General features: G+C 33.7%; 1 protein-coding gene across 1 annotated transcript in view; it reads left to right on the forward strand.

Moving 5' to 3' along the window:
* Nucleotides 1-4,832: 4,832 nt before the first annotated feature.
* Nucleotides 4,833-15,439, forward strand: part of gpc6b (glypican 6b) — a 43,433-nt gene continuing 32,826 nt past the window's right edge. The window contains exons 1-3 of the mRNA XM_058787473.1: nt 4,833-5,429; nt 9,686-9,844; nt 14,067-14,458. Of these exons, the coding sequence (XP_058643456.1) occupies nt 5,288-5,429; nt 9,686-9,844; nt 14,067-14,458 (693 nt within the window). The 5' untranslated portion in view covers nt 4,833-5,287. The remainder of the gene's footprint in view (nt 5,430-9,685; nt 9,845-14,066; nt 14,459-15,439) is intronic.

A 15,439-nucleotide genomic window follows, 5' to 3' on the forward strand; every position in this document is an offset into this window, starting at 1 on the left:
GAGCTAGCATTTTTTAATTCAGACTTTTTCTCAGAATTTTGAGTTTGCTTCTTTAAATTCTAACATTTTTCTCAGAAATTGGAGTTTACATATTGCATTTTTTACTTTTCTCTGATTTCTTAGTGTACATCTCAAAATTCTGACTTTTTCTCTTATAATTTTTTAGCTTGCATCTCTGAATTCTTTTTCTCTCAGAATACTGAGTTTGCATCTTGCAATTTTGACTTTTTTTTCTCAGAATACTGAATTTACATCTTGCGATTTTAATTACATTTTTTCTTGCAAAAAAAAAAAAGTTACGGTTACCTTTTATTTTTTATTTCATGGGGAGTATAAGCTTCCACAGGCCACAACATGCACCAGTGTGAAATCAGACTGTATATAATGTGACAGGATCCTGAGTGTCTACTCATTATTCACCTAAATCTTTTGCACTGAAGTAACATGTCAGGTTAGTGTGGGTCTCTCTCCTTCCCGTGTTCGCCATTCATTGAATCATTTATTGCAGCGGCCTATGAAAGCATCATCAATCTTGTTTCGTCTGATCTAATGTGCTGTCAGCTGCTCCGTGTCCCCTTGTCCAGTCTCATAATTTAACCACTAATATGTTTCATAATGTCCTCCGGGCATGTGGAAGTATGGAGGTCATTATAGTTTGCAGCAGGCAGATGCGAGAGGAAGATTTGACTGGGATTTCGCCAAGCAGCATCACCATGTTTTCAATGAGAGAAAATAACACAAAAGACATTTTTGTTAAAAGAACAGCACAAAAATACAGCTATAACCACGACTTTATCATGAATGCGAGCGGTTGATCACAAGCAACTGGCTTTCTTCCAAACTGCATCCAGTGGAAATAGTTCCCAAGCCTCGTATGAAAGCATCTTTCAGTATGATTTTCTTCATAGAGATATGTGACAGACAAAAGCATGTTTCGTCTTTTTGGAACGATCCTATTTCCCCATGACCATAATTAATTATTAACCGGTCCAAAAGCATGCTGGCATGTAACCAGCATCTCTACAACTGGACTGGCCTAACAGAAAGTTCAGCGGGAGCAGTATGTATCCGACAACTGGAAGTGACAGGGAAAGGATGAAGTAGATTTATATAACAGCATTTTTGAGGTCATATGATTGTGTAATATTCTTAGATATCTAGCTTATGTCCATTGAAACACTGCATGATATCTGCTCCAGAGGAAGGAACAGTATAGTTTCTTGTTGAAAGTTTCTTGAATGCTCTGAAGTTTGGGAACAGATTTGGAGAAATGTAGCATTGCATCACTGTCTCAGCAATGGATCCTTTGCAGTGAATGGGTGCCGTCAGAATGAGAGTCCAAACAGCTGATAAAAACATCACAATAATCCACACCACTCCAGTCCATCAGTTAACATCTTGTGAAGCCAAAAGCTGCATTTGTGTAAGAAATAAATCCATCATTAAGATGTTTTAAACTTCAAACCATCACTTCCTGGCTAAAATTCAAGACCGTAATCCATAATAGTGCTTCCTCCAGTGAAAAAGTGGTCTGGATTTTGATGTGAGAGACAATAGGAGATGGACTTTTTCTCTGAAGGAAGCGTTATTATGAATTATGGAGTCGTATTTTATTCGGAAGCAACGGTTTATTATTTGGATTATTGAGATGTTTTTATCAGCTGTTTGGACTCTGACGGCACCCATTCACTGCAGAGGTGAAGCAAGTGATGGAATGCTACATTTCTCCAAATCTGATGAAGAAACAAACTCATCTTGGATGGCTTGAGTGAGTGCATCTGTAACAAATTTTCACTTTTGGCTGAAATGCTCTGTTTACTGGGGAATAAAGTTTGCTACCTAGAACAATTCCTCTGAAGCTCATCTGATTGACAGCTTGGCTTCCAAGGGTGGCCAGTGCCATGTATATAACTGTGTACATATGAGTCAGACAGAGCCTATGAGTGTAGGAGTGATGCTGGCAGAATGAGAACTGTGTGGAAAACAGCATGTACATAAATGTAAATACACCCCTCTCTGTGTAACCTTACACTAATTATAGGTTTAATTTATTTTTATTTTTACTTTTTTGGGGGATTATGCTGTTTTTAGTGTAGGTCTTGCCGATAATTTTTTTTCTAATTTTGGTGCATAAGAATTCTGAGGTTCTAAACTTTGCAAATGTGTGGATATGGGCTGCATATTCTCTATCTATATTCTCTACAGTGGGTACGGAAAGTATTCATTTTTTTTCCTCATTAATGTACACACAGCACCCCATATTGACAGAAAAACACAGAATTGTTGACATTTTTGCAGATTTATTAAAAAAGAAAAACTGAAATATCACATGGTCCTAAGTATTCAGACCCTTTGCTCAGTATTTAGTAGAAGCACCCTTTTGATCTAATACAGCCATGAGTCTTTTTGGGAAAGATGCAACAAGTTTTTCACACCTGGATTTGGGGATCCTCTGCCATTCCTCCTTGCAGATCCTCTCCAGTTCTGTCAGGTTGGATGGTAAACGTTGGTGGACAGCCATTTTAGGTCTCTCCAGAGATGCTCAATTGGGTTTAAGGCAGGGCTCTGGCTGGGCCATTCAAGAACAGTCACGGAGTTGTTGTGAAGCCACCCTTCGTTATTTAAGCTGTGTGTTTAGGGTCATTGTCTAGTTGGAAGGTAAACCTTCGCCCAGTCTGAGGTCCTGAGCACTCTGGAGAAGGTTTTCGTCCAGGATATCCCTGTACTTGGCCGCATTCATCTTTCCCTCGATTGCAACCAGTCGTCCTGTCCCTGCAGCTGAAAACACCCCACAGCATGATGCTGCCACCACCATGCTTCACTGTTGGGACTGTATTGGACAGGTGATGAGCAGTGCCTGGTTTTCCACACATACCGCTTAGAATTAAGGCCAAAGTTCTATCTTGGTCTCATCAGACCAGAGAATCTTATTCAGGTGTTTTTTATCAAACTCCATGCAGGCTTTCATGTGTCTTGCACTGAGGAGAGGCTTCCGTCGGGCCACTCTGCCATAAAGCCCCGACTGGTGGAGGGCTGCAGTGATGGTTGACTTTCTACAACTTTCTCCCATCTCCCGACTGCATCTCTGGAGCTCAGCCACAGTGATCTTTGGGTTCTTCTTTACCTCTCTCGCCAAGGCTCTTCTCCCCGATAGCTCAGTTTGGCTGGACGGCCAGCTCTAGGAAGGGTTCTGGTCGTCCCAAACATCTTCCATTTAAGGATTATGGAGGCCACTGTGCTTTTATGAACCTTAAGTGCAGCAGACATTTTTTTGTAACCTTGGCCAGATCTGTGCCTTGCCACAATTCTGTCTCTGAGCTCTTCAGGCAGTTCCTTTGACCTCATGATACTCATTTGCTCTGACATGCACTGTGAGCTGTACGGTCTTATATAGTCAGGTGTGTGGTTTTCCTAATCAAGTCCAATCAGTATAATCAAACACAGCTGGACTCAAATGAAGGTGTAGAACCATCTCAAGGATGATCAGAAGAAATGGACAGCACCTGAGTTAAATATATGAGTGTCACAGCAAAGGGTCTGAATACTTAGGACCATGTGACATTTCAGTTTTTCTTTTTTTAATAAATCTGCAAAAATGTCAACAATTCTGTGTTTTTCTGTCAATATGGGGTGCTGTGTGTACATTAATGAGAAAAAAAAAATGAACTTAAATGATTTTAGCAAATGGCTGCAATATAACAAAGAGTGAAAAATTTAAGGGGGTCTGAATACTTTCCGTACCCACTGTATATATCTAATCTGGCACAGCCCAATTTCAGCCTGAATAGAACTATTTTTAGTGATTCCTTCTGCCTTGAATTTTATTAGTATTAACTGTTGGGCTCAAGCAAAATTGGAGGTACATTATTTTTTCAAGATAAAAAACTGAAAAGAGACAGTGGTGGGCTGCAAACGTCATTAAATTTGTAAGTGTGAAATTCTAGCCTATTAAATATTTTAGATCTGAGAATATGAATTTGGCTGCAATAGAAATTCATGCAACCTTTTCTATCATTAATGTTCATGAATTACTACACAACGACTTTTTGTGTGGTTGGCTATTTTAAAATTTCTGTTGTTCTAAAAAAAAAAAAGCAAAAATAAATTATTTTGTCACAATCTGCTTCGTAATTCACAGCTACACTGGAAAAAATAATAATTTCTTATAATTTTTATTTCTGTTTTCCAGTAACATTCTTAAATCAAGATAAATTTACTTGAGAAGCAAAATGACATAAAATAATAAGTCATTTTCTTCTGTGGAATATTAATATTTACTCATAAGATTATTTTTCTTGGCCCATTGGCTGATATTTTTCTAATTTTAAGCCAAAACTCACTTAATTTTGGTGCATTTTTCAGAAAACAAGACATATGTCATTTAATAACATCAATGTTTAAATATGGAAAACAAGACAAAAATACGTTTTTTGTTTTTTTTTTCTTCGGTGTAGCAAAGTTAGCTAAAGGTAAAGGCTAAATTATCTAAAAAAATAAACTAAAGTTTTTATATTCAATCTATAGTAAAGTGATACATAATATCATATTTTATCAACATACCGCTAGAAACCGATCGAGATGGAACGCGCGAACCTTCTGTTGTTATGGTTACCATCGCTGCACTTAAATTCTCTAGCGGCTATTCGGAAAAAACGCACTTTAAATAACTTGTAATCTAACTTTTTTATTGAAAAATCCTTTTAAAACCTGTATATACTTGTATGAAAAAATGTGTAGGCTACTGTTTTTATGCGTAGGCTACTGTAAGCACACCCCCTTTGGGGGAATTCAAGCAGTCATGGGGTCAGACCCTCTTAAACTCTCCTCATAATTCGTAAATCTCATTTTTAAAAGTTTCCACACATTCCATAGCCGTGAAAATCGCGACTGATAATCAGTTACGCGCTATACTGCATTGGAATAACATTCCGTTTGTAAAACGTTCGGAACGTTTTGATAACGTATGGCGCACGCTGTCCTCGGTAGGTAAACTCGCTTTCCTCCAGTCAAAGTGAAGAAAGTCGAGAAAAGAAAAAAAGAAAAAAAAAAACCTGAAGTGCAGTCCCAGGCAGCGCTGTGGAGGATCTGACTCTGACAGCTGCAGGTTCACTCGCATCTCTCCGCGTTCACCGCGAACTCTCGAGGAACTCCAGTCAGAGCGCGCGATGTTTTCTGCTGAGAAACTTCAAGGCGTTTTGACTCCCAAATAGAGAGGAATCAGCGCGTGCTTTCTCAGAGATCAAGGATCAGCAGCGGAATAAATCAACAGATCTCAGCGGAGCTCGCGATGTCGGCTGTGTTTGCCGTTCTGTGCGCGCTTTTGGCCCCGGTTGCAGCGGATCTACACGCGGTGAACTGCAGCCAGGTGAAAGACGCGGTCGCTGACCTGGGTTACAGTCCTGCAAATGTTCCCACCGAGGAAACAGCAGGTATCGACTGAATTACAACACTGTCATCTGTTTAAACGCCGCTTAATATGGGAGGCCGGGGCAAGTTGTCACACGGTCTGTAGCCTATGTCAGTTTTGTTTTAAGTCAAAGGTCCGTGCTTGTTTGGCATTGGTTGTGTAAGCTTGTTTCATACGTCTAGTTCAAAAACAGAATAATATAATATTTAATTCCATTCTGTTTAACTGTTTGGTAACAAGTGGACGCAGTAAAATCGCTATGCAATGAGGGTTGATTTGAAACGTCAGGTTGGGGCAAGTAACTTGTGACCCTGGAGCACAAAAGCAGTCATAAGTATCACAGGTATATTTGTAGCAATAGCCAAAAATACATTGTATGGGTCAAAATTATAATTTTTTCTTTTATGCCAAAAATCATTAGGATATTAAGTAAAGATCATGTTCTGTGAAGATATTTTGTAAATTTCCTTCCGTAAATATATTAACATTTAATTTTTTGATTAGTAATATGCATTGCTAAGGGCTACTTTTGGACAACTTTAAAGGCGATTTTCTGAATATTTTAATTTTTTGCACCCTCAGATTCCAGATTTTCAAATAGTTGTATCTCAGCCAAATATTGTTCTATCCTAACCAACCATACATCTCAATTTCCAAAAATTGACCCTTATGACTGGTTTTGTCGTCCAGGGTCACATTTATAATGTACATTTTTGCTTTGAAAAGCATTGCAATAGCTTTTTAATAAGTTTTCCTGATTCATTATTGTCTTATTGTTTATTTAATTGAATACAATCGACTGTTTAATGGTAAGTTCTATTGTGACAACTTGCCCCAGAGTGGCGACTTATTGGCATGAACTAACTGTTAAACATTGATTTCCTGGGTAGTAATGAGGGAAATATTTCGTAGCATGTTAGTAGTTCATATTCTTATTTATAGTTATTTGATAGTCATAAACAGGGAGATTTCAGTCACAGATGTTGCAGAAGTTTCTAAAACTGTTGTAAGATTTGCTTGAAACAGAGTTCAGCTTCACTGATCTTGTTTGAATGAATGAGACTTTAGGGAACTATGTTATTTTGCATGTTACCAGACTTCCTTTCATGCAGTGGCACATTTTAACACCAACATTTTGAATAGCTTATGTCAAGGTCTTGTGAGTCATGGCTTTAATTACTGGTTCGTTAAAAATAGTTATCTCAAGGTTGCAGAAGGTTCCTACCAACTTTTAAACCAAACCTATGCCCTTGGTTTAACTTTATTTTGTGGTATGAGTGAGGTTGCAAGAATTCTAGACCCTAAAATGAGTCATGGACCAAAAAAGGTTGAGAAAACCAAAAAAGTGCATGCAAACCTTTTTGCCTTCACAATATTGCAGTGGTAGACTATTTAGGACAATTTGAGTTTGCATTATTATTGCTTATAAAATGCTCACAGTAATGTCTGAAATGAGACAAGCAGCATATTTTGCAATTCACCTTTGCTGATAAGAAGGTGAGAAATCTAAGAGTTAGTTCCATCGCTGGACCTCCAAACTGAACCCCATAACCTCTTCGGTTGCTCTCAGTCCTGTGCTTTTTGAGAAGATCCTGTCATCATCTCAGGCTAATTATTATTATTTTATTTCAGTTTTATTTAATTTTGTATTAATAAATTAAATTAATTTAATTTAATTTGCTGATAAGAAGACGAGAAATCTAAAATATCCCATCAACATTTCAGCCTAAAAAGCTTATGGTTCACAGAAATAGGTTCATTTTATTTAAAGAAATAGTTCATCCAAAAATCATCTGTCTTTTATTTATCAAATTAATTCTTTTATTTTTATTTTATTTGATTGTTTATTTCATTATTTTATGTTTTATTTTACTTTTATTTTTGTATATTTGTAATTTATTTTATTTTCATTTAATTTATTTTATTTTATTTTTTATTGCCGAAAAGAAGGTGAGGTAAAGGAATTGTTCATCCAAAATTTTAGTTTATTTTATTATTTAAATTTATTTTATTTTACTTTTCATTTGATTATTTTATGTTTCATTCTATTTTTATTTTTGTATTTTATTTTCATTTAATTTATTTTTTTTTTTATTGATGATAAGAAGGCAAGGAATCTAATAGCTGAAAACTAAAACAAGTGTTTTGAGATCTTAAAATAAACATTGTGGTGCACAGAAACAAGTTCACTTTAGTTAAAGGAATAGTTCATCCAAAAAACTCTTTTATTTTATTTTATTTTCTGATAAGAAGACGAGAAACCTAAGAGGACCTCCAAATCGAACCCCATAACCTCTTCGGTTGCTCTCTCTATCCTGTGCGTTTTGAGAAGATCCTGTCAACATCTCGGTCTAAAAGACTCGTGGTGCACAGAAACAGGCATCACACTTACAGCATCCAGCATCTGCTGGCTTGTCAACAGTGCTAAATGTGTCCTCTGCTCCTGAGGTTCTCAGCAGCTCTTCCCGTATATTTAAATCAATGTTACGAGCCCTCGTCGCATGCCAGACTCCTGCAGACACGCTGAAAGCTCAGTGTGTGCAAACAGGCCTCCAGCCGCTGCTTGTGTTCCAGTGTGGGTGTTTTCTCAGATGCATGAAGGGATTTTGTTTAACTAAACTGATGTTTGGTGTAGGTGAATGTGTGTGTCTGGTGCTGTTCTCAGTCGGACCCTGTAATTTCTCACCCGCGCCTCAGAGGTCAACCAAAAGACTGAAATAACGCTGTTGACATTTTGTGACCTCCTTGACTTCATGATCAGAGATAGAATTGCTGTTGATGGGCGAGAGGTTTTCGTCTGGAAGCGTGCAGTCTAACAAATCACTGTCAGGAGAGTCATTCATCAACAGGGGCACTGGCTGGCATTACTTTAAAGTCGACATTGACCCTGTTGACCTTATTAATACGCTTTCCTATGCTTTTCATGTTGAGCCAACAGAAAATTAACACACAAATATACACCGTGTCATATCTTCATGCAGATTAAAAATATACACCCTGAGGTGGTTTGATTAGCGCTGGTTTAATGCCGTTTTGCACTTTTTTTTTTTAAATATTTTGAGCCTTCAATAGACATGGAATTGGAAAATGGCCCCTTTTCCTTGGAAACAGTTGGCCAGAATTGGAAACCAAGGTCAAAAATGAGAAGTGCACAGACAAGTGATGATACGATTTAGTTTTAGTAAGAGAATTGAGCATGATAGCCTTTTCTGTGTGCAAATGGAAAAGTTTTGTACCTGGAAATGGCAGGTTCACTTTAGTTAAATACCTAGTTCACCCAAAAATTATTATTATTATTATTATTATTATTATTATTATTATTATTATTATTATTATTATTATTATTATTATTATTATTATTATTATTATTATTATTATTATTATTATTATTATTATTATTATTATTATTATTATTATTATTATTATTATATTGGTATTATTATTAATTATTATTTTATTTTATTTTATTTTATTTTATTTTATTTTATTTTATTTTATTTTATTTTATTTTATTTTATTTTATTTTATTTTATTTTATTTTATATATATATATATATATATATATATATATATATATATATATATATAATTGTATTTTTATTTGAGATTTTTATTTTTAATATTTAAATGAATAATAAAATAAGCTTTGCACCTGGTAATTTATATATATGTATTTATATTTTATTCAAATATAATAATGACTCGGAAACTATTGAACCCAAATTGAGTGTGCATGAAATATGCAACTCCAAAACCAAACAAAAATATGGAAATGACCAATTGCTGAGACAATCTATGAGCTCTGCTGCCCACATGAACAGCCACAAGAAGACGAGAGAGGACTGAAGTGAATGTAAATGCTTTCTTTTATTAGACTGAAAGAGAGTTGCTCATCATAATGAGAGATTCTGTGGAGTGACTGACAATCAGGTTGATTGTGGATTCACTTTGACGGGTCGTCATTTCGACGTGAAGGACCCTGTTCAGTGACTGATTGTTTGTTTCCATCTCATTCATCTCTGTCGCTCACCAAGGCTGCATTTATTTGATTAAAAATACAGTACAAATTCTGAAACAATTTCTTAACTTCTATGTGAATATTTGTTCAAATGTAATTTATTTCTGTGATCAAAGCTGTATTTTCAGCATCATTACTCCAGTCTTCAGTGTCACAAGATCCTTCAGAAATCATTCTAATATGGCGATTAGCTGCTCAAGAAACATTTCCGATTATTATCAGTGTAAAATTGCGTTGCTGTGTCTCTCTCTGGTCTGTAGGAGACAATCTGCAGTTTTGCGCTCCTCAGAGAACCTGCTGTAACGCAGAAATGGAGGAGAACTTCAGCCAGAGAAGCTCACGGGACTTTGAGAAGCTCATGGACGACACGAGCGAAGAGCTGAGGGACACGTTTATGACCAGACATAAAAGGTTTGATGGTACGATTTGTTCTTTAACGTTCATTGATTAGTTGGTGTCAAATTATTAAGTTATTATGAGACTTGTTTCAACTTAAAATCAGCTTGTTTAGTGGAATGAGGGATTATTAACCCTATAAAGCCCACATTTCGAAGGCCTATAAATGATTATCAACATGATTGCTGTTAAACCTGTTTCACTCCATCTACTCTGCCTTCTGTCGTCTGATTGATTGATTATGCTTTTTTATCAGGTAAAAGCTCTTTTAGTGTAATTGAACAAACGTCCAGCTTCAGCTGCTGCTTCACGTGTCTTTCTGCTGACAAATCTTGACTGATTTTTATCAAATAAATGTGTTAATATGTAATATGTTTGGATCATTTCAATCTCATTTTACTAAGACATATTATTGGAGATATAGAGTGACCACTGTAAGTATCTGTGGTACTGTTATAAAGATCTCATTGATTTACATTAAAAGAATCAGAATTTCATTTTACTTTTTGGCCATATAAATATCAGCATCTGCTCCAGATTGCGTAATTAGAGATTCAGTGCATTGGGCAAAAATGTATTGTTTTGTTCAGCAAGGATGCATTAAATTGATCAAAAGTGACAGTAAAGATATTTATAATGTTGCAAAAGATTAAACGGAAGGAACTGTTGGTGTCTTTCATGTTAAAAGTAAAAATAAATAATAATGCAGGAAACAGAATAAGGAAGGCATTCCAAAGATGTTTTTCTTTCATGTTTCTGTAAGTAGAGATAAAAGATAAACTACTGACAACACATTTGTGTAATTGCTTGTTATTGCTTATTATTATTAGCAAAATGTCACCGATGTTTGCTTCTGCCCCATTTAATCTAAAATAATAATTAAAAAAATCACAGATTAATTCAAAGATTAAATATTTATCATCCTTCCATTTCTGATGACTGTAGTTTATAACACAAACTGTCAGATAAACATTGCCTCCCTGAAACTCACTTCCTAAAATCATAATGCGGTTGATGGTCTGATTATAAGTCTATTTAATTGCTATTGTATTTTCTAAGCAAATTCATTAATCCATTTTTTTTTTCTGCATTTACATTTATTATTTGGCAGACTTTTTTTTTTTTTGTATTACCCTTTTCCATTTTTTTATTAAATATTTTATTCTTAATTTTTGCATTTTTGCAATTATTATTAGATTTATTATTTGGTTAAAAAAAAATTGGTTAAAGTTTTCACAATTTTTTTCCAAAACTACTTTCTATGCATCTTAGCTCTACATGATAAAATACAAGAACTTTTTTACATTTTGATTTGCATGTTTTATTTTTCCTTACATGTTATTATTTTAATTTGTTTTATTTAATATTTTAGTATTTTTACTTTATTATTTATTTAATTACTTTTTATTTTATTTTTATTATTATTATTGTTGTTAATTTTCTTTACATTTTTCTTTCTTTCTTTATTCATTTATTAATTTATTTTACTATATTATTATTATTATTATTATTATTATTATTATTATTATTATTATTATTATTATTATTATTATTATTATTATTATTACAATTGCATTTATTATTTGGCAGACAATTTTTATTTGGCAAAGGTTTCATCATTTTATCCAAAGCAACATTCTGTGCATCGTAGCTCTACATGATAAAGTACAAGAATTTTTTTTATATTTAAATTTTTAAATTTAGCTTATTTTTAATTAATTTGATTATTTTTACTGTTTTATTTTACTGCTTTATTTATTTTGTTTTTTTTTATTTATTTACATTTTTACAAATACTATTGCATTTATTAATTGACAGACAATCATTATTTGGCAAAGGTTTCATAATTTTATCCAAAGTGACTTTATGTGCATCCTAGCTCCTCGTGATAAAGCACAAGAACCCGTGCTGTATATAGCACAATCATGTGTGCCTTATTGCTTTTTTACAGTTATGCCATATTAAAATATTAAAGACAAACATTTATTGCAACATCCAGAACCGGAACGGATGTTTTATAATTCCCAGCATGTTTTCTGTGTGAACAAATACCCTGTTTACTGTGACATTAAGAATTCAGAGGTTTCATCATGCGCTGTGATGATCGGGACGCACAAACAAAGAGCGCTGACGAGTTTGTCAGGGAGAATGTGAGCAACACTGTGCTGCACTGCATTCAAATGAACATAATGGCATTGAGACGGACCTCGTGAAGAAGCACTTCACAGAAGAAAGTGAAGAATTATCTGTGCTCATCAAAACAGTCCGACTCGATTGACCCTTCAGTTGCTTACAGTTTCAGTCCCGAATGAATGATGCTCAAACTGATTGAATATTCTTATGTGTGCCAGATTAAAGTGTTATATTGCAAAGCCATTCTTCTTTAAAGAAAGAAATAGTTTAATTATGCATTAAAATGATTTGACTGCAGAGACCGAATCAAAAGTGAGACACAGAAAAGAGAAAAGCCTCATATGAAAGCAATTACAGCTGATTTGTGAACAGAACTATTCTTAACATTACAGCACATTCACTTTGCTACTTCAGCAGAAAGTCATTAGATTCTCTCATTAGCAGCTTAAAGGTGAATCAACATTCATCTAAAACAGCATTTAGAGATCGCTAAGCATTTAAACTCATCTCTGGGTTATCTGGAAGCACTTAAATGTAAAGCTATGTCAGTTTCGTTTTCTGCATTTCTTGATTTCTATCTTACTGAGATTTAATTCATTCTCCAAAAAACTGAATGTTTGTCTTGAGCAACTCAATTTATTTATATTTTAGCTGAATGTCAACTATGTTTTTAACAAAACAATACAATTGCTATATGAAAATCTATATTACAGTGAAAAACATCATTTTTTTTGTATGTGTATATATATATATAATCAACTTTTGATTTAAATTAATATAAATACAAGCTTTAGAATAGATACTAATTTTAAAATTGCTAAGTTTGCATCTTTTCTTTTAAGCTCTTGGTGAACTTATATGAATTAATTCAATAAATTGAGTTGATTTACTTGCAAAAATATCATCTGGTATTTTCTTTCAGCTTCTCAAACTTTAATGTTTTTTCCTGCCTTGTAAATGTTAAAGTTCAAGATATTTTTCATAACAATCTCTAAATATGCAACAAAAATGAACCAAACTGACACCGAATTCTCATTATGAATGTGTTTTCATTGAAATGAATTAAGGATAGCTACTTGTATTCATTTATTATTCGATAACACATCAGTTTACTTACTAATACTGAAGAATTCAAACCATTTTCAGTCAGAAATTGCTAGTAAATATTTCACAAATAATTACAAAGAAACACAGAGTAACACATTGAATTAAACACAAAAGTTTGAAGTAAAAACTGAAATAGTGCTTTCTTGTGCTCCAATAATCTTTACTTCATTTATAACTTTGAGAAACCAGCTAAATCAGTTTCTCATTTGTGACCCAAGACCACAAAAGCAGTAGCACAGGTATATTTGTAGTATTGCTGTCAAACGATTAATCGCGATTAATCGCATCCAAAATAAAAGTTTTTTGTTTGCATAATATATGTATGTGTACTGTGTTAATTTATTATGTACATATAAATACACACACATTCAGTATATATTTTGAACATATTTACATATATATACATGCATGTATTTATATTATTATATTTTATATTATATGAATGAATGAATGAATGAACATATGAACATAACATATTTTTCTTAAATATATGCATGCATGTGTTGGTATTTATATATACATAATAAATACACACAGTACACACTCATATATTCTGTAAACAAAAACTTTTATTTTGGATGCGATTAATCGTTTGACAGCACTAATTTGTAGCAATAGCCAACAATACGGTTCAAAATGATCGATTTTTCTTTTATGCCAAAAATCATTAGGATATTAGGTAAAGATCATTCGATTAAGATATTTTGTAAATTTCCTACCGTAAATATATCAACTTAATTTTTGATTAGTAATATGCATTGTTAAGAACTTAATTTGGACGACTTTAAAGGCGATTTTCTCAATATTTAGATTTTTTTTGCACCCTCAGATTTTCAAATAGTTGTATCTCAGCCAAATATTGTCCGATCCTAACAAACCTCAATGGAAAGCTTATTTATTCAGCTTTTAGATGATGTATAAATCTCAATTTCCCTTATGACTGGTTTTGTGGTCCAGGGTCGCATTTTTAATGGACTGTAAATGCTGTATTTCATGCTTTAACAGAGTTCTTCTTGGAGTTGCTGGAGAACACAGAGCGCTCTCTGAATGAGATGTTTCTGCGCACGTATGGGAAGCCCTACTTGCAGAACGCCGAGGTCTTCCAGGGCCTGTTCGCCGAACTGAAGCGATACTACACAGGCGGCAACGTCAATCTGGAGGAGATGCTGAACGATTTCTGGATGCGTCTGCTGGAGCGCATGTTCCAGCTCCTGAATTCCCAGTATCTCATCACCGAGGACTATCTGGAATGCATCGGAAAGTACATGGAGCAGCTTAAGCCCTTTGGAGACGTTCCCAAGAAGCTGAAGTCTCAGGTTACACGAGCATTCATCGCCGCCCGCACCTTCGTCCAGGGCCTCATGGTTGGACGGGAAGTGGCTAACAGGGTTTCTACGGTGAGCTAAAGTGGTGTTCATAAAGTGGTGCTAACTGCCCTGTCAGACTGATTCGTGCTTGTGATTTTATGAGAAAAAATGAAACCTGTAGCATCTGAGAGTATGAACTGCATTCGGTGTGAGTGAAGGTAACATGCAGAGTTCATTCATGCATGAGGTTTGAAAATACAATTATATCAGAGCATATGTTTTTAGGGCCCTTTGAAATCTGTTTGACTTTTTTCCCAAAATCCATTTTTATGTATAAATTTGACTGGATTACGTTTTAATAGTTAAATTAAATGTAAAGGATGTCTAATTAATTGAAATCATGAAAACTTACAGAATTTATTAAAAGTTTAATAAATATAATCATCTTTTTAGTTTCAATTTTATTGGATTCTTTTTTTTTTTCGTTTGAATTTTTCTGGATTCCGTTTTAATGGTTAAATTAAATAAATAAAAATGTCTAATCAATTAAATTGATTAAACTTACAGAATTTAACAGTTTATTAAAGTTTTATAAATTACATTTTTAGACCCTTATGAAGTCTGTTTTATTTATTTCCTTTTTTTCAGTTTAAATTTTACTGGATTTCATTTAAATGGTTAAAATAAATGTAAAGCATGTCTAATTAATTGAAATCATGAAACTTATAGAATTTTACAATTTATTACAATTTTACAAATTCTATTTTTTAGACCCTTATGAAATCGGTTTTTCTTTTTTCTTTTTTATTAAAAATTTTAATTAGTTAAAATTAAAATGTTAGGGCCCTATGCATTTGTTTTCCATCTTTTCATTTAAAATTTTATTTATTATATTAAATTAGTTATTCTATTCTGTTATTTATTTTTTTCAGTTTTAATGTTTCTGCATTCTGTTTTAATGGTTAAATTAATGTTGTTGTTTTTCCCCCCCAAATTGCATTTTTTTTTTTCATTTAATATTTTTTTCCCTCCATTCATCAGTTGAATTGCGTTATACTGTAAATTCCATTA

This window comes from Onychostoma macrolepis, chromosome 09 (genome assembly GCF_012432095.1).
Source record: "Onychostoma macrolepis isolate SWU-2019 chromosome 09, ASM1243209v1, whole genome shotgun sequence".
NCBI lineage: Eukaryota > Metazoa > Chordata > Actinopteri > Cypriniformes > Cyprinidae > Onychostoma > Onychostoma macrolepis.